Source organism: Ammospiza nelsoni, chromosome 2 (genome assembly GCF_027579445.1).
Source record: "Ammospiza nelsoni isolate bAmmNel1 chromosome 2, bAmmNel1.pri, whole genome shotgun sequence".
NCBI lineage: Eukaryota > Metazoa > Chordata > Aves > Passeriformes > Passerellidae > Ammospiza > Ammospiza nelsoni.
In genome coordinates, this window is record NC_080634.1 from 24,442,645 (window position 1) to 24,461,980 (window position 19,336).

General features: G+C 41.4%; 1 protein-coding gene across 2 annotated transcripts; it reads right to left on the reverse strand.

The window, feature by feature from the left end:
- Positions 1-511: 511 nt before the first annotated feature.
- TTF2 (transcription termination factor 2) lies at positions 512-19,138 on the reverse strand. 2 transcript variants are annotated; one of them, XM_059467155.1, is made up of 24 exons: positions 19,068-19,138; positions 18,873-18,984; positions 18,578-18,664; positions 17,393-17,459; positions 15,973-16,926; positions 14,948-15,074; positions 13,920-14,102; positions 13,544-13,701; positions 12,610-12,691; positions 12,227-12,340; positions 11,144-11,294; positions 10,354-10,459; positions 9,177-9,367; positions 8,133-8,286; positions 7,273-7,364; positions 6,469-6,551; positions 5,865-6,004; positions 4,905-5,075; positions 4,280-4,338; positions 3,247-3,400; positions 3,057-3,139; positions 1,999-2,073; positions 995-1,165; positions 512-755 (listed from the first exon to the last, which is right to left on the reverse strand). In XM_059467155.1, exons 1-23 carry the CDS (start codon positions 19,093-19,095, stop codon positions 1,021-1,023), a joined length of 3,516 nt encoding a protein of 1,171 aa, XP_059323138.1. In that variant the 5' UTR covers positions 19,096-19,138; the 3' UTR covers positions 512-755; positions 995-1,020. The 2 variants fall into 2 exon arrangements, with proteins under 2 accessions (XP_059323138.1, XP_059323137.1); XM_059467154.1 differs by lacking the exon at positions 512-755 and having other exon boundaries at positions 864-1,165.
- Positions 19,139-19,336: the final 198 nt, after the last annotated feature.

The window sequence follows — 19,336 nt, forward strand, 5'->3', positions numbered from 1 at the left end:
CAAAAAAATCCCCACAACAATGAGGCACTCAGGTTCCGTTTCATAGAAACATAAAACAAATCTAGGTCCCTGCTTCAGTAAATATTTTGAGCAGGGTAGAAAAAGTCCTCCTCAAGAACAAAGGAGAAAGTGAAGTATTTGTATTGGTGGAACAGCAGGCCAAAGGCTTTACACACTGAACCCTGACTTGAGCCAACAGAAGCTGTGAGAAAGCTGACAGCTCTGTGAGAACAGAGTCCTGCAGCAGTGGAAAACAACCTACTTTCCTGCTTTTTTTCCTGAGAAAAAACTCTAGGATTGTGAAAAACACTAGGCACCTGTATGAACTGGTTTTGCAACCCTTAGGCAGAAAAATGAAACTATGTCACAAATAACTCTTTCTGCATGTACACACCAGGGAACTGAGTGACTAATCAATACGGGGTAACAACTTGTTACTGCCCAATCAGGGACAGACAAAGGTGTTCTTTAAAACTCTATATACAGAAACACGGGAATAAATTGACACCTTCTTTTGCGCCATGAAAAGTGTATCCCGTGCCTTGCTTTAATGAGCTTAACAGTGATAGTATTCTTTTAAGTCCTTCCTTAATTTTGTTACTTAAAATTCTAAAACGTATATAGTCTTATAGAATCATGCTCAATTTTTTTTCTCTTTCTTCATGCCCACACAACCTCACCATGCAACCTCCGAACTTCCCCACCTCACGTGTTTCCCTTGTTCTTGTTTCACTTAGGCCTGTGCATCTCCTGTCCTGAAAAGAAAAGTGTTCTAAGTAGAAGGCATTCAGAGAAAACCAAGAACCATTTGTTTCAAAACAATACCTTAAAAGTTTATTAACTTTTGTATAAATGATCAATATTAAAACTAGCTATTGAAGTTGATAACTTTCCAGAACAGTTACAAAAATGTAGTTGTTTGTTCAAAATAAACGACCACCTCAGAACAGAAGCCTTATGATGAAATCTGCAGTTACTTGCAGGTAAAAGTTACTTTCTGTTGGGTACTGCAAAAGATAATTAGATGCCAAAGAGAATTTTGAGGTCAGCCAAAGTGAGCTTAGTGAAGGTTTCTCCTTTGCCTGACAGAACCTGCTGGGCAAGACCTTTCTTCCTCTTCTGGAGTTGTAGTATCTTCTCTTCTACTGTTCCTTCACAGACAAACCTAAAAAAAAATATTTAAAAAGGACAAAACAAATCCACACCATCTCAAGTGCTATGAAAAAAATGTCAGTGTTATACAAACACTTCCCCAGTACATTTTAAAAGATTTATCTTACTTAGAAATTAATAATTAGTCAATTATGTGACTGACAAAATATTTTCCTCCTATTTTGTCTCAAACTGCGACAACCTCTGAACAGAAAACAGCTATCCTCATATCCAACCATGACAGCATTTAAAATATAAGTCTGATGCACTTCAGGTCTCAACTTAGGTCATCTGAAGTAACAGCAATTGTGCGACAAAATCCTGTAATTATTGCATGATAAGTGATGGCACCTATTATACAAAAAACATTGTACCCAAAAGAACATTTTAGATTCAAGTCTTTAAATGTGCTGTGCATTTAATTTAATCTTTCAGTACTTAGTTACAGATGCTTTTTATAAAAGTCAATTTTGCCACCTATTAGAAATGCTTTATGTGTTTTTTATTAGTGATACTAGAAAGGTTCAGGCTTAGGGATCACAGTGAAAAAATCTCCACTCAATCAAGAGAAATCTTTTGGTGCCCAAACTGTTCTCAGGAATGAACAGGACATTGCCAATACTCCAGGCTGAAAAACAAGAAACCCTGCTAGCTGTCAGGACAGCAACATGCATGCAAATGCCACACAGAACACATGAAAACATGTTTATCTCACTGCCCAAATCTCAATGCCACTGTCAGACCTTGTGTCTAGCTGTAAGTAGATAAAACAAGGTCTCGTCTCAGTGACTAAAGCCAGGCAGTATATAAGCAGCAGCTCCTCCTTCTGCTAAGTAAAATGCTGACCTGTGTATCACAACATCCTTCTTCTGCCCCACTCGGTAAATGCGGTCACATGCCTGGTCCTCCAGAGCAGGATTCCTAAAAGGTAATAAAAAAAACCAAACAAACAAACAAACAACAAAACTGTTTATACTCATTTTCCTGCCTCCAGGGAATGCTGTTTTCTTCCTCTGTAGAACTAAAACTGCTCCCAGGCTACCTCAGGTTTACCAGCTTGATGGCCAGCCTGACACCCTGACTGTACTTCCCTTTGCCCTGGGAAAGCCAACTGCATGACTGAGACCACTGGTCCATGTAGCCCCAAGCTGACAGTTGCTACTCAGAGAAAGCTGAGTAGGTGGTAAGGAAAGAGAGTGAAGCAAAAAGGTAAACCCCAGTGAAAAAGGCCATCACTCAGGAATATTTGCATAAGAGGTGGGTCCATCTAATAAAGTTACAGGGAATACTTGTTGGTGTAACCTCCATATTGTGGAAGCATCTCCTTAGTGCTACCACATAGCAGTTGGTTTTGCATGAGAAACATTTAGTTTGCTTTTTAAGTTCTCATGAGTAACGTTTAGTTGAAAACACCCGCGATTGTGACTTTGATGAGACAGCACAAATATCAGGAGCTTGCACACACTCTTCTCGTATGTAAAACCCAAAGGTACTCTAGCTGTGCCCAGCTGCTGACTACACTCAACACCATTGATTTATTTAAAGCCAAACTGCCTGTAGACATTACTGCACCATTTCTATTACTGCAAGAAATTAAGCCAGGGACTGCCAAGTCCCCGGCAGCATTTTGTGATACAGAGCTGCATACCTGGATTGCTGTTATATTCCTCTATTTTTACTTGCCCCTAGAGTACTGTATTTCTGGCCAGTGAGCACTGGATTGACAAATCAGTATCTTGGATGAAGGCCACAGTAAAAACACTTTTCCCCAACTAACCACTAACCCCAACTATAAGCTAAACACCTCCTGCCTAACCCAGCTGCATCAAACATTACATCCAGTGACAAAGCAAGCAGCATGCCCTACATATCCTCTCCAAGATGGAATTTGTATTTCTCTTTACCAGTGCATGTCAAGGAGAAAGAGATGGTTTCCTCCAGTCAAGTTCAGGCCAACACCTCCAGCCAGCAACGAGACCAACACTACCTTCAAAGGCCAAAATAGAGTTGAGGAATCTGTTTACAACCACTGAGTCAGACATCACAACTGCTCACAGCAGGGCTAGGGACTACTTCCCTGCCCTGAATGCATACCTGAGGCCCTTTGGGATTGTTATTGAACTCTTCCACCACATCCATCCTCTGTTTGGGATTGACAGAGCCATCCACTGTGGCATACTTCAGCCCCAGGCGCTGCAGGTGCACAGCTACAACTTTGAGCATGCTCGTCCACTGAGAGACAACCACGCTGGAGAGAGAACAGGGAGTTCACAACCAGCACTCACTACTGGAACAGTTTGGTCATTGCAGTGTCTCACCCAAGTGGACACAACAATTCAGGCACTCTTCCCCACTGCAAACTGCAGCCAAGCCCCTTCCCAATTCAGAAGTAGAGGTGTAGTGGTAAAACTTACTATGAAAGACTAATAACCAATAAACTTCATGTAAATTAAGTCTATAACTTTCACCTCTATTTTTGGATTTTACATTTTCACCTCCCAACCACAAACCCGAGTCACAATACAGCTTTTTCTGAAAATCACAAAAATCAATACCGACACCATATTTAGATTCACTATAGCCTCTCACTCTCCAGTTTGTTGGACTAAACAGTTTGTGAGGCAGTAATTTGTTTAATAATTTCTTGAAAGGGTACAAAAGCAATGTTGGTGCTCCCATTCTTATGAAGGGAATACTTTTTGGAAAAGACTGGAAAAAAGCTTTCTACAGGTCCTCTGATCAATGCATTCCTTTATCTCTACCAGGTTCAGTTTTAATCTCTACTTTAGTCCTCCACTTCTTTTGGTTGTAGGGTGGGCAAATACTTCTCATCACAACAAAATTATTCCCAATCCTACTTCTGGAGAATAGTCTTCCTGGGCCTCAAGGCCTGAGACTTCTCGCACATTTTCCCTTATGCTTACATTTATCGGTATCTTAAACTCCCCTCTTTTGTCTTAGACTTTTTTTATTTCCTCAAGACTTATGTTCAACTACTGCAGTACTGACATCATTTTATCATACCATGAGTTTTGTATTAAATTATTTTAAGCTATTTCTGCTGTTGTCAAGAAACAATATGCTTCTCTCAATCACTATGACTAAAGAAAAGGACATGGTTGCTAACCTTTTATGAGGCTCTGGGTGACTCTGAATAGTTTTCAATTCGGCCAAGAGTTGAGCTATCTACAGGAAAAAAATATCCAAAACATTAGTCTGCTTGCTCTCATAATCCGGCTTGTGCTTGGATATTCTTTACTAAAAGCGATCAAAATAGCTTTTCAGCTGAAATTTCTTCTGTGTTTAGAGTTTGAAGAGATTTTAATAGCCATTGGCAAGAACACTCCCCCCACAGAAAACAGGGCCAGGAAATCAAATCATACAAGCCTGTCTTACGGATTCCAGCCTTCCTGTGGGAAGTTATTGCAACCTCTCCTCTTGCTGCCACCCCTTTTTTCTTGCTCATCACAAGCACCATGATTTCACATACAAGCTCTTCTGAGCTTCTGGGAATCCAGTGGTTAAGATTTTCACTTACAGTTTTTCAGCAATCACATTCTCACAGCTTTACTGAAAGTACTGCTCAACGTGTGAGAAGTTGGAGCTCCCAGAAGGGGCTCAGCAGGCTATCAATCTATTAATCTGATTTCATCTCAGTTGGCAACTTAGCCTGATCTGCAATTACCATTTAAGAGGCAAAGTGCTGAAATCCAAGCTTCTCAAGGAAGGTAAGAATGCCACAACCAGAATACCTTGGTGCTCTCCCTGGTGATGTCAAAGATATCTGTTTGAAAAGCTGTGCCATTGAGGTAGACTGTTGACTTGGAATCAGGAGTCTGGAGCTCAGACAGTGTCAAAGCACCAAGCTGTTCCTCAATGGAGAGTGCAAGGCCTTCACTGTTCAAGTTAACTTGATCCAGAGCCTGTGGGAAGAAAGGAAAATAATAAGAGATCCCAGTCAAGTCTGAGATCAAATTCAGTACTGATCCAGTCAGCACAGTATCTGCCTGAGGACACTGGGTTTGAAGGATGCTATGCAATATGAAGACAGAACAATTAAGAAACACTACTGGATCAAACAGTTCCTTTAGACTTTTATTCTGCCCCAAAAGGGGCAGTGTATGGAAAGCATGTGAGCTTAACCATTTCGTGTGGTCCAGTCTCCTTAGACTCCTGCCGTGCCTCAGCATTTAACAACTGCAGGATTACAGATGTTAGCACATAAATTCCTGCCTGTTCACCTAACAGCTGAACTCTCTCTACAGCTGCTATATATTTATATATATATATATATATATATATATATATATATATGAGTTCAGAGCTGAGAACTCCTGAAAAATTAGTCTGCTTCATGCAAGGCAACTTCAAAGCACTGACAGAGCTACAGAGCTCTCCAATACAAAAGCCCTTGAAACAGGCTACACATGTGCACTTTTCAAGAGACTAGGTTAAGACTTTTTTACCATTAAAATTCTAGTTCCCGTTTTGTCTGAATAAAGGTATTTCCAAAGACACAGCTGCCCATATAAGTTATGCTGGGAAACTCTTCAGTAGAACGTAAGCCCATCTAAAACATCTTGGGCTTCAAAACAGAGTCCTAAAATTGACTCTGTTCATACTCTCATAGCTAAGAGAAACAAAGGTGTTACCAAGTCTGTTAACTTGCATAAACACTTTAAAAAAACCCCACACCACTACAATGCAATTACCACTTTCAGTAAGGACAGATGGCAGCAGCACTGACGGAGCCTCAAGAGCATGGACAAGACATGGACAGTACTTGAGACCTGGGAGGCACTTTGTGAGCCTGCTAGAAATTCCTTTTGACTGATTCCAAACTCTTGTGCAACTGCCAAGGAAGGAAGACAAAACATCAGGAGCTCTTGGAAGCATTTCTGAGCACTGCCCATCCACCTCCAGGAAGAGGTTCACAAACAGCAGTCAAGAATGAAGAGGCAAGCAAATACCTGATTTAACATAGGAACTGATCAACACCCAATTTAAGTTAAAAAGGGAAAGAAAGATAACAACACAAGTCAGAGTATGATATACCATACACTAATGCTGATATATGTTATCTGAGCAACTAGATCTTTATTTCAAAAGCAATTTTAGGCCCAGAAGGGTTAAGAGATTTTCCCAGAGCCACAACGATGAGAACACACTTAGAATACTAAGGTATAAGTCTTTGGAACATGAGGGGAGTATTTTCTGAAGAATTCCTAAGTCCTGACCCCAGGTCTGTTCCCCCTTCTGAGCTGTGCACTTAAGAGCCACTTCTGAAAACGTCTTTAGGGGAGGGCATGCACAAACCTTTCTCAAAGGGGTTACCACCATCATACTCTCTGTCTTCACTTTTCTGCTCTTGTCTCTTTAGGTATGACTGTAGTGTTGACCTGTAAAAAAGACAGACACTGGGATTCACAGCAAGAGAAAAGGCAAGAGGGACCTGAGCTTAGCAAGCTGATGATGTGTTAAGGTAAGGAAGGTTTCATTAATCATTCAGTCACAAAAATGATCACAAAAAAAACTCCAGTCTTGTTTAACCTGAGTATGATCAAAACCAAAGATGCATTTTGTAAATCACAAGAGAAAGCAAGTCTGCCCTTTAAATATGAGAACACTTTTAAATCCATATTTAAAAGGAAGGGAAAATCTTTACAGGGAGACTGCTGAAAGAGCCTAGGAGAACACAAAGTGATGCTGGCTTGCATTACAGCTATCTGGAGAGGCCAGCATAATTTCTAACTGTATAAGAATCACAGAGCAAAGATGATAATTCTCTCATTTACAGATGCTCACACATCATCATTTAAGAACTACTTGTTGCAATTCCAAGTCTTTGGAGTCTTGAAATCAGTGAGATTAAGTGTAAGGCTAGAATACAAAGCTCATATAAGGCATGAATATATGGGAGAAAAGAAATTAATCAGTTTTGCCTGCTACCTGAACAAAAGCAGTGTATTTTCAAACACACTAGACAGGTAAATCAGAAGGGAAAAAAATTAACAGGAATTTATCCAAAAGCTCTCCTCATCTGAAGTGAATGTCTCCTCTGATTTCCATATCAATAAGAAACAAACCCACAAAATACCATATCTCTACCCACGTTCATACCTGGATCTTGCAAAGAGCACATTGTACACAGATTGCTCCTCTGCTGTAAGTTTTAACTGATGCAACTGCGTTCTACGCTGGGGCAGAGATACCTAAAGTGAAAATTCTCAGGATCAGATGTATGTAGTGCATGTCTTAGAGAGCATCACAAACAGCAGCAATCCAAGATTTAACATAACAAACACTCTAAATTTCAGAAGACAGCTGTTTGTGCACTAAAGCCAAACGTATTAATGCAGTTATGACATAACAGGCACTCACAGAACTCCAAGGAGCCTGGTTAACTCTCACAATAAAATCTTTATTCCAGCTCATCCAATAACAAGTTCATACTATGTATGGACTGCTCAACAACTACCACAAAGGGATAAATTTTTGTGTTGTTAAAGTACCTTACTTCCCCTTTCAAAATCACACAGTACACTAAAACTATACCTTTTAAAGGCTTAAGACACACCTATGACTAATATTCCATTTAACAGACTGTTTGTAAAAAGCAATGCAGAAAGCCAATGCTCCAGTACACACCGGGTCCATGTGGCAGCTTGGGTTCTCAGACCTAGGCTAGTCCAGTGATCTAGACTAACTTTCCACTAAGTGGCCATCTATATGCAATTACTTGGCATATTTTTGTCTGATATAAATAATATGTGATTTATAACTGAAAGGTTTCATTATTTTCTATAATTCTGCTTTCTGGGTGAGCAACCAAATCATCCCACAGACATTTGCTTCTCTTGCTCAAGAGGCTGCAGCAGATGGGAAAACCCACCCATTAACAAATTTATGCATGTAAATAACTGTCTGCTGCAAGGAAAACAATGGAATGATGGTATAGTTTTAGAGGGTAAAGCTCTTACCAGGGGCTTGCCAGCTGAATCCAGCTGGTCCTTAGTTCTCTGCAGTAAGAGGCTCCTGGTTAACAGGCTTAGCCTCTCCCCTCCCTTCCTTGTGTTGTTATCTACCTGGTGCTTCCAAACTTTGTATTCATCAAAAGGAGAGCAACGTAGAAACCTGTGACAGGAAGGAAAGAGACTTCATACCAAGGGAAGAAGAGTTCTTCACTTAATCTGGAGTGACCAGAACCAAATTTCTTGCTACCAAAACAAACCATTTCCAAATGCCATAACTGCATGACCAAGGAGCAGTAATTAATTTCCAGTGTAATGGTGGTGATAACGTTTTTGCTTAGATGTCCTACCATCACTAATACTGTAAGTACCTCTTTCTGATTCTGTACCCATCACTTCCTCTTAGCCCATTATGCTTCAAGCATCACCAGCAAACAAAAGACATCCAGATGAACTTGCCAAAAACCATATTCATCAGTTATTTCAAAATAGCAAACTTCTTACTTGACAGTTAATTTCAATTATCCAAAATTAATTTCAAATGCAAGTTCTCTCTGGTTCTACAACACCACTTGTAACCTATCCTCCCTCAGCAATGAGGAGCACCTGTTTATCATTGTTCAGAGAACCCAAAGTTTCACTCTTTCCTTCAATGCCCTCGTAGCACAACATTTTAAGAAGGTCCTCCCAGGATACCCTGGTAACAACATGGATTAACTCAAAAAAACTCCATTCATTAAAATTGGTTTTGTGCATACTCATCCTGAAGACAAAGGAGATCCAAGGTAACTTCCCCTTTGTTCTCCATGGAGGCAGAAAAGCTACATGCAACAGCAGACACATGGTCAGACTTTTGCAATGCCTCACCACAGCCTTTGCAATCCATTAATATAACTAATCCTACTACCTAATGGTGCTAACCATTAATATAACCAATCCTACTACTCCACATATCTTAGAGACATCTCAAACTTAGAAACAACTTCAGCACTTCATCAGAGAAGAATTACTAAAACTGGATCCCTGCCCATGTGTCACGTGCAGCCAGCTCACCTCAGCAGAGAGTACATGTCCAGCAAGTTGTTCTGTATTGGCGTCCCAGTGACAGCCCATCTGGCACTGGCTCTCAATTTGCACACAGCTATAGAGGTTTGAATCCGTGGATTTTTAATATTGTGAGCTTCATCCAATATAATTCGAGCCCAAGCTACCCTGAGCAAAGGGGAACTGGGAGATGATCCACTCTGAAAGAAAAAGCAGACCATAATCTGATTCAAAACCTAGGTTCTCTAAGGAGGCACAGGCAAACACATTTTTCCAGCACAAAGTATTTTTGTGATGTTAGTCAGCAGCAGTTTGTGTTCTTACTGTCATGTACGAAACGGTCTCCAAAAATCATCTCTTTAAAGCTTCCATGTTTAAAGTTTATAAGCCAAAAACTAACTTATTTGCCTGATCTCAATAACAATTTCTAGTATTTTGTTCATTTTCATGCTTTTAACATTTTATCTTATAATGTTGTTGTTTAAAGAGGTGTTTCATAACAGTAAAGTTTTGCTATGCTGAGATGAAGGACCACATATAATTATTCTGATCCTCAAAATTTTATAGATGCCACTAGAAATTTCAGAAAATTCCAAGTTCTGTTTTCTTCAAGAGCCACATCTAGAAATTGGGCAGTAGGTAGGAGACAGAAAGAGACTTCCTCTACACTGTGTAGTCATTTCAGTCAGCACTTAGCAATCACATCATTATTTTCATAGCCCAGCCAGCACACTGCTGTTTCTTCAAGGCAGCATGGAAGCTGCCTCAGTCTCAGTTCAGACTAACCCAGAGCCTGAGGTTTCTTGTAGTTTGGGGTGGCATTAGCGCTTCAAACAACAAACAGAAGATTCTACTACTCCTTCACCTCAAAAGGAGAATGAGATTCATCATTGCATTCTTGAAATTACTTCTTAAGACATTTCAACTGTCTGAATTCAATGTAACATATTCTATAATTCCACAGAACACATATATTGTGAATATATCTGTTCTTGCTCCACTTCACAGCACTTCCTCTCATCACTTTGTTTTTACAAAAATAATCAACAGGGGCTTATGAAAAAAAAAATAAATCAAGTTGCTGCTCACTGTAGCACATATAAGGTGCTACTTCAAACAACAATGGTTTGTAACACCTCAGAACAAAACTTTAAGGCAATTCCCTATAGACATTATGGCTTCTCACCTCCACATCATGGTCCTGAGCAGGGACTTCCCCCTCCTCTTTGGTTGTGGGAATCTCCTTGGAGAGAAGGCTGTAGGTTGTGACAACAACATCATATCCAGAAAGCCTGAATTAAAAGAAAGTAGTAAACAGGAACAAGAACCAATAAGAATTTTTTTTGCAAGAGAGACTAAATGCATGCTGAAGAATGCATTTAAGAACAACACAGTGCTGCACGAGCTGAAACTCTGAGTTTTACAGAAAACTGAGCTTCATTGCAGTTAAACAGGAAAAACACATTGTCCCCATTTTAAGGATACTGGAAGTAGACACATCAAGCTCAAGATGACAGGAAAAGCCCATTGATCAGAGTGCACACCACATGGCATGAGCTGTACTTAGAGCCTGGCACCCAGGAATACTGTTCAGCATCACCTGAAGAGGTCTAGAAAATACACTGAATTATACACATCACTGATAAGAAAATACAACTACCAAGCACAAGCATGGAAGAAACTGCCATTGACAATCTTTACAAGCAAGAGATCTTCTGGAGAATATACACCTTTTTTTTGATATCAAAAGCAACAACAGCCTCCACCAGAACCACTGAGCATGGGCACAGGCCATAAACATTTTACTAAGCCCACCTTGATAGCACACATCAGTCTGACTTTCTGGACGTTCCACATTTTAATACTTCACATTCTCCCATCATTCTACATCCACTTTCATTTCAATTTTGATAAACGGTGTCTCTTGCTACATCGTATTTTGTTTTTCTTGGTCATATTTATGGTTTAGCACTTACACCTCTGCATGCTTATCTCGATTTGCCCCGTGGTACAGATACACCCTCAGTTTGCCAAAGACCACATGTCTCTCAATCTCTTTCTTCCAGTGATGGATCAAGGATGCAGGACAAATAACTAAAGTGCCATGGGAAGGGATAACAGTGAAGTCTAAAAGAAAATATTGCAGACAGGTTTCAATGTCTTCACATTAGACTAGAACAAAGACAGAATTTTTGGAAATTTGCAATTGAGAAGAGTGTCCAACCAATTCCATGAGGATACAGACAGTACAAACTGTGGACACAGAAGCAATACTCTTTAAAAAAGCACTAACATCCCCAGTGTCTGTGGACAAGACAAAAGTGATCTTTGGGGGAGAGTTGGAAAGAAAAAAGATCAGTTACAGAGAGGTGAGTAGTAACTATTTGAAGTGCCTATGAAAACTACACATATGTTTAAAAATTTGTGAAATCTTTTGCAAACCCAGCATATCACGCTCTACAACTTCCTGAAAGGTAGTTGTAGTCAAGTGGGGGTTTCTCCAAGCAGCAACATAGAGAACAAGAGGTCACAGTCTCAAGCTGCATCAAGGGAAATACAGGTTAGATATCAGGAAGAAGTTTTTCACACAAAGAGTGATAAAGTATTGGAATGGTCTGTCCAGGGAGGTGGTGGAGTCACCATGCCTGGGTATGTTTAAAAAAAGAGTGGATGTGGCACTCGGTGCCATGATTTAGTTGAGGTGGGAGGGAACAGGTTGGACTTGATGACCTTGAAGGTCTCTTCCAACCTTGTGATTCTGTGAGATGCTGGCTTTAACTATTTCAGGAAATCAGTGAAAAAAAAATAAATCTCCAAACAATATAAAGGAATGAGTCAGAAAATCCTACACATCCACTGCGAGACAAAAATGACCCTGATCAGAGAAAGGCCATGCAAGGAGGCACAGTACAATTTAGCCAAATGAAAGCTTCCTGCAGAAGGAATATGAGCACAGATACAGTGTGTTGCTCTACAACCCCTTAACCTATAATGCTTTAGGCATTTCAGATGGCACTTCATCATAATGTATGTGCTGTAGAATGGAAAAAAATCTGTACCATTTTTGGATAGCCATATTTCTAATGTTTCCTTTCTTTTCTCTGTCTTCAGCTGCTTCTGGGCCAGAATGAGAGCAATCATGGTTAAAGTCTTCCCTAAGCCCATGTCATCCGCTGCAAAAAGATGCACACAAGTTATCACCTGCAGAAATGAGCCCCCTTGGATCTACACGGAGTGAAATACTACAACAGAAAGTGTCCTGGGGAACCCAGAAAATCAAAAATACACAAATGAAAATGTCAGCGTATGATTTAGTCATTGGTTAATACCTATACTTGGTAATAGGGCACAGAAAACAAGCCCTTTTGACATGTCTACAAAATAACCAGTTATTGGCCATAGATCTGCCCCACAAAATCCACTTTGCCATTCTGTTTCTCACCCAGAATTCCTCCACACGGCCTCTGACTCTCCCTCCAAAGGAGCCACGAGAGCGCCTGTTTCTGGTGCTGCAGCAGTGGGACCTGAGGGGGTGAGTGAGACAGAGGATTTGAAGGAAATACCTGGCAAAATTTAGACACTTCTGCTTCCTGTACCAATTCCCATGTTCAACTGTTTTACTACAATCCTACTAAAAGGAGTTTACCTACCTGATCTTTTTCCACAGGGGCTGAGATACCCAAGGTAAGCAACTTCTGCAGTCAGGAGGCAAGCAGTGCCATATGTGAGTCTTCCTAATGTTTCCTGCACTAACCAGCCTAATGCCTCAGAGTGCTCTCAGAGAGCAGATAACAAGGGCTTGTTCAGCGGGAAAATCCACCCCAGATTGCCTTGCTTACAACAGCTACCACTGTCAAGGAAAGGTATTGAGAACACTTCCCCTTTTCTCACTGAGTCTAAGACCCCCTACACTCTTAAAACAGGAAGAGGGACTGCATACTACCATCACAGGACATTCAGTGGCCTTCCCCACCACTGAAAAGGTCCCAAGACAATGGGACAAGTGACACAACATATATGCATCTACACACCATCCTGTAGAGGCACGTGCCTTTGTTCCAATACCTTGTATATAACCTCAAACAGATGAGAACTACTCCAGAGTCCATCACATTCCATGAACGTAATCACCTGCAAACCTTTTTTGAAAGATTATTTCTTATAGCTCATCAGGAAGAATGAAAAATGAAGTTCTCAGCCTGTTCCTCACACCTCTGTTCTGCCAGTCACATACAAACAACATGGATGGAACTAAATAGAGTATGTCCTTCCAGCCGGATGCAAAGTATGTCAAAGTGGGAAGGAAGGAATGCTGTAGGGTACCACTCATTGTGATTCATTCATCAGCATGACAGCTTCCGTCCTTGCCAACCCACCTTCAGTCCAGCAGGATCTTCAGCTGCTGTCTCCTCTGTTGGACAGGATTCTAGAGATTTGTGAAGATGATTAATAGCCTCAAATGTGGCACTGTGTACAGCCCTGATTCGGTCTTCTGTCATTCTTCCCCCATACAGATTCTGCACACCAACACTCACTGCAAAAATACAGTACCAGAGATATGTTTACAAATCTAACTTTCCCAAAGAGATCTTTCACCCCAGAGATTGACTTCAGTGGCTACAGATGCCCGAGGGACAGTATGCAGCAACAAAACAGGCTTAGTACTCTCACATGTATCCACAAGTTGCAGGATTATTTCAGAAATAGTACTTAACTGGGTTCTTTGTAATAGCAAAGTCTTTCTATACTTACTTCCAAAACTTTGGCCACTGGAACCCAAAGTAGCAGCAACTGAGAGGTGACTCTGTGAGCCTGCAGAGGCCTTTGCTGTAGGATCCTGAAGCAGGAGAGGTGCTATCAACTTTGTACCACCTGGCCTGCCAACTGGGTTAGATAAAGACTCTTCACAGCAGCTGCTGCTTGTGCTATCCTGCCCTTAAGGAGAAAGGAATCACAGGCAGAAAAGGTTAGACAGTGAATCTCAAGAGCCTTGCTCTATAGCCCAGACAAGAGCCTTCATTTTGCCCAACAGTCTACTTGCAAAATACTATGAAGTGGTGACACCAGTTTAATAGCAGATTACCACATCACCTGAGCTACTGCAACTACGAACATGTGCTCTCAGCCTGCTGCTGTGACAGGCAATGTGTCCAGCTGCAGCCTCAGTATGTGGTTTACAGCAACACAGTGAATTCTGTAGCTGTGATCAGAGTAGTGCAAACAAGGTCAGTTTTGCACCCTGTTCCCAGATAATTTATTAATATTGAAGCCGTGTCTCTTGTCTATATTTTGGACACAAAAACTATATATGCAAGAACAAATGAGCCAAGAGAGCTCATGAGCTTTTCTCTCTCAGGAATGGCACACTGGAAGCTGCTCATTTTAAATCTGGTAACTAGAATATTCAGTGATAACAACATGCATGAACAACACAGATCCACAATGCAACAGAGGGAGTGAACACTTCATTGGCATGTTCTCATAGAGATACCTGTTTCAGTCATGTAGCCAAAGCTGGAAACCTAGATCCTAAGGGTAGGAGGAAATTCCCTTGGGAAGCCACTACATTACAGAGGAAACATTTGAGTTGCTCTGTTCATCAGCTCCCAGACACATACTTTGCAATTAACAATTTTCCTCTTCAGTAAATCTCAACAGACAAATGTTTTATAGACCACAAGCCACATATAAGTATATGCTACGCTTCTTGCATATTAACAATTTTAAGACAAACTGTTTTGTAAACTTCTGGAGAAACAAAAAAAAAAAACTAGCCCTACCTTTTTCATTAGTATCTGCTGCTGAAATGTTAAGAGCACTGAGTGCAGCTTCCAAATCCTGCACTTGCTTTAATAAGCGCTCCCCTTTATCTGGCAGCATCTGAACATTCACTGTAGCCAATGTACTCTGCAAAAAAGAAATAAACCAAAACTTGAGCGTGGTCACCAAGCTCTCTGCCAACACAGAACAATCAGGTCAGAAGTCTAAAAAGAACTAATCCTAGACCATTTTAATTTGCTTTTAAATACTGTTCTGTAGTCTCCAAAAGCTTTCGGGCACTATTCAGTGCAATTAAACAGTCTTTTAGGAGAAAATAAACTAACCATTAGGGTTCTTTAGAAAACTAACTATTAGTGTTTCATTAGAAAATATGGAAGGACACAGGAATTCCTCCTTTTTATGAAACAGGCAGTCAGGTGAGTCAGACAGTCTTAACACCTCTCAAAACATTCAAAATATTTAACCTACTTGCACCTTTCTCTCTGTGCTTGCACAAACAGTTCTGACTTCATTTCAAAGTTCTGTTCTGAACTCCAGACAAAAAGGGGGGGGTCATAATGAAAACTGTAAAACATAGTGATTGGCAATTTTCAAAAAAAAAAAAAAAAAAAAAAAGCAAACAGGCACATAGGTTATTTCACCCCAATGTAAGCTTTCATAGCTAAATCACTCATACTGCACAAGGCCAAGAGACAGCCATGTTATTTACAAAGGTTAAACTGGCTGTGCACTATTCCATTTTATGCAAATTATTTTCAGGGTAAAAGGCAAGACACAACCTCAGGTAGGTCAAAACTGAGCATCCCCAAACGCAGAAGATTGTACTACCGTCAAAGTTATTGGTTTGTATCTGCTTATTACAACCAGTCTGTACAAAGGCTGAATTGCCTTCCATGCCACATCTTCCTAAGACCCATTTTGAGTTTCTGCTGTGAGGAGACATATTCTGACGCCTGTCACGAGTAACAAAGATCACCTTGAAAACAGAACAATAAAACCCCCAAATAATATGTGCAATAATGACCTTCTTCTGTTTCAGCTCGAGTAGAAGACGGTTATGAAGCACTTTAGGGTCCTGGGGTCCTTCCATATGATATGATGCTGCTGCTCCAGGCAAAGGTGTCCCCTGCACACTCTTTCCTGATTTCCCTGAAGGAATCTCAACTGATTTCTCAGGTTTACTTTCACCTGATGAGGAACAAACAAATTCTTCTTTATCACTATCACTGGCAGAGGCTTCACCAGGAGACTGTGGCAGCCCTGGCCTGAGTTGTGCCTTGGGCAGCTCTGCCTCTGCCCTTCCCCTCAGGGCAGCACACTCTGATGCCAACTGTGCTGCTGGGGAAGGGGTATATTCCTTAGACATTGCTGTCATTTCACCATTGTTCTGACCATTGCAATCTTTCTTTCTTGTGTCTTTATCCCTACAACTTTTTAAGCTTTTTTCTCCAAGCTGCTCCTCTCCTGGAGGCTTGGTACTTGTATTTTGCTTTCCAAGACTTAGTGGTAAGAATTTTGATCTTGTGCCTGGCTCCTTGTCCACACAATCAGAAGGCTTCTTGGATTCCCTGGCACTGCCACCATACTTCTCTTCCTCTGAAAGTGTACTTTTCCCTTTCCTGGTCTCAAAAAGGCGAAGTTTGGATTCAGATACTGTAGTCTCCTGAAGTTCTGGGTCACTTTTACTTCCTGTGGATGTTTTCTTTTTATTTTTGAGCTCTTCCAGAGGTACTGTCTCTATGGAGGACTCAGAGGTCAATTTCTTTTCTTTATGTGATACCAGCACACTCTCATTCTCTGCTTTAGCTCCTTTTGCTTTAATTTCTTCTCCATTTCTTTGCTTCATTTGTTTCCAGGATGATGGTGCCTGATTCTCATCTAGCACTTTGAATGGATTTCTTTGGCTAGTGGGATTGAAGAAAGGTACTGTTCTGGGCTGGGATTCCAAGGGGTTTGACACTTTGGTAGCTTTTGGATCCTGCAATATGTACATGGCAGTAAATGCTAATGTAAAAATTATTAAAGCCTGTTAATAACACACACAACCTTATCACCTCAAGCAAGACTTCATCCTCTACCAAGATCATCTTTCCTATCATTTTAACAGAATCAGGATAACATTTCATAAGAAATCCAAAACAAAATCTGGTTTTCTACTTTTTTTGCAATTCCCATTGTTTTTTGGGATCAAGTCCCAATAGCACAATCTCTAGAAAAAAAGCTAGAAATCAAATCCAAGCTTCTTCTAAGACTGAAGAATACTGAGTACTTCACAGAACTCAGAAGAAAGAGAAATCTCATCGAGAGGACAGCAGGCCTGATACACTTCTTGGCTGGAAATTATAAAATCTCCCACTAAGTAGTTTCAGAGGTGATTATGGTATATGGAATGAAAAGCCATGCTGGAGTAAGGTGATACTACAATACAAACAAAACACTCTTACCTGCCATGGGAAGCTTCCACACCATTTCTTCCCATTCAACTTACTCTTAAGGCATCGGTAAAACAACCTACCAAGGATTAAAACAAGATTTCAATCCCAGGAGCCAATGAAGACGCTCTAAGCATTATTTTAAAAGTACTTTGCACCAAAAACATCACAGACAAGTTCTACGAGTCTGTACTTTTTATCCAGACCTTTGCATAACAAAAGGCTGTGAACACTAGCAACAGAGGTTTTACGCGAGTAGTGTTCTCTGAATAAAGATTCCTAGGGTTAGAGGTTTTTCTAAATTTTAGCAATATCAGAGTAACTGCTCAGGCAAAAATACTGTCTATGTTTAAAGCCTTAGAAGCATCTTAAGATTTCAAGGTGCAAGGAAGCAACTCTTTTAGTTACACTGCACAGGCTACCTCATCTTTATAACAACTCTTTTTTAAAACTAGCAGCCAACCAAGATTGCTGCAAGTATCTTATCAGAACTAACATTGGGGAATTTGATGCTGAGTTTGGATGAATCCAATCACAGAGCCATGTTCAATTCTGTTAAAAACAAACATTATCTGATGAGCCAGGTTTATACTATTGGATGTAACTGCTAATAAAAGTGGCAAACATTTGGAAGCAGGGTAAGTGAAGGCCTCAGGGCTCAAATATTCTCTTCAATTCTAGAAGGAAACGGCAAGTTCTCTCTGGTTGTCCAACACCATTTGTTTCAATATGTGCAATAAACCCCTGTTTTCACTTTGAATGATTGGTAGTTCAACTCTCTCACTTGTTCATAAATAATAAAGAGAGCTAAAAGCCTCCTGATCCTAAGAATAACAATCTTTATTTTTAAGAGGCAGCATCCTACAAAGTAAGTCTTCAAAGATGCCATAAAAATGAGATACTCTAAATAATGGGCCTCCTTTCCCACAGAACGTAGGTACAGCTTAGGTGGATGTTAAATCCTCATTACAGAAAAACTACTTATTTACAGGATGCAAGCTTTTCTGACGTAAATGACTAAACGACCATTAGTCAGAATCAGTTTGAGAACATTAAGAAAAAAAAGAACATTTTAAGCACTGAACATTTGAGAATATTATTTTAAGCACTGAACATACGAGAAAGAAGGAAAAAGGAACACAGTTTTTACCCGTTTGAAGGCAGACATTCGGTTTTTTAAAAATTTGAGGAACTTACTGGTATTCATCTTTGTCCGACTGCTGAACCAGGACTTGCAGCTCCACCACGCACCCCTCATGGATCAAGCAGTGAGAAGCAGGAACCCTGAAGGGAGGAAAGGAGAAGCGGAAGAATACAGCCAAGACGAACTGCCCAGGAAACTGCCACCGCAAAGCAATCACTTGCGACAAAACAAAGACTACGTAAGAAAACAAGTTTGCGACTGCTGACACAGCAGTGGACTTCCCCCAGGACAGCCAAGTGTGTCCCCTGTCGCATCGTCCCCCTCCTGCCGCCCCTGCCCTGCACCTACTGCGCTGGGAGGACGAAGCCGCAGGAAGCGGGGCCCTGCGTCCCGCACACGTAGAAGCTCTTCCCTTTGTTGGGGCCATCGCGGACGCCCGTTTTCAGGAAGCAGAGGGACCCTGCGGCGCGGAGAAGAACGGAACTGGTCAGACCGAGCCCCCCATACACTGCCCCCCACGGAGGCCCCCGGGCCGCCCCTCACCGTGCTCGGAGCACAGCACGGCCTCCATGGCCGGGCGGCACGGCCGCGCCCGCCCTTCGAACCGGCCGATCCCGCCGGGCCGGCGCTCCCACCAATCAGCGCGGGGCAGGGGCGGGGCAGCCAATCGCCGCTGCGCTGCGCTCTTCCTCGCGCCCCCGAGGGCCGGAACAGACGGAAGGGGAGACGCTAAGGGGGCGCGGCCTTGTGGGCGTGGCCTCGGGCCCCGCCCCGGGGGCGCACCCGGCGCGGCCGCGCTCCCAAAGCCCGCG

Excerpts from the sequence above, each read along its gene's own strand:
- TTF2 (XM_059467155.1), bottom strand. The coding sequence starts at position 19,095 with ATGGAGGCCGTGCTGTGCTCCGAGCACG. Across the intron at positions 15,075-15,972 it reads TCGAGCTGAAACAGAAGAAG|AGTACATTGGCTACAGTGAA; the intron begins GTCATTATTGCA and ends TCTTTTTTGCAG. Across the intron at positions 3,140-3,246 it reads ACAATCCCAAAGGGCCTCAG|GTAGTGTTGGTCTCGTTGCT; the intron begins GTATGCATTCAG and ends TGGCCTTTGAAG.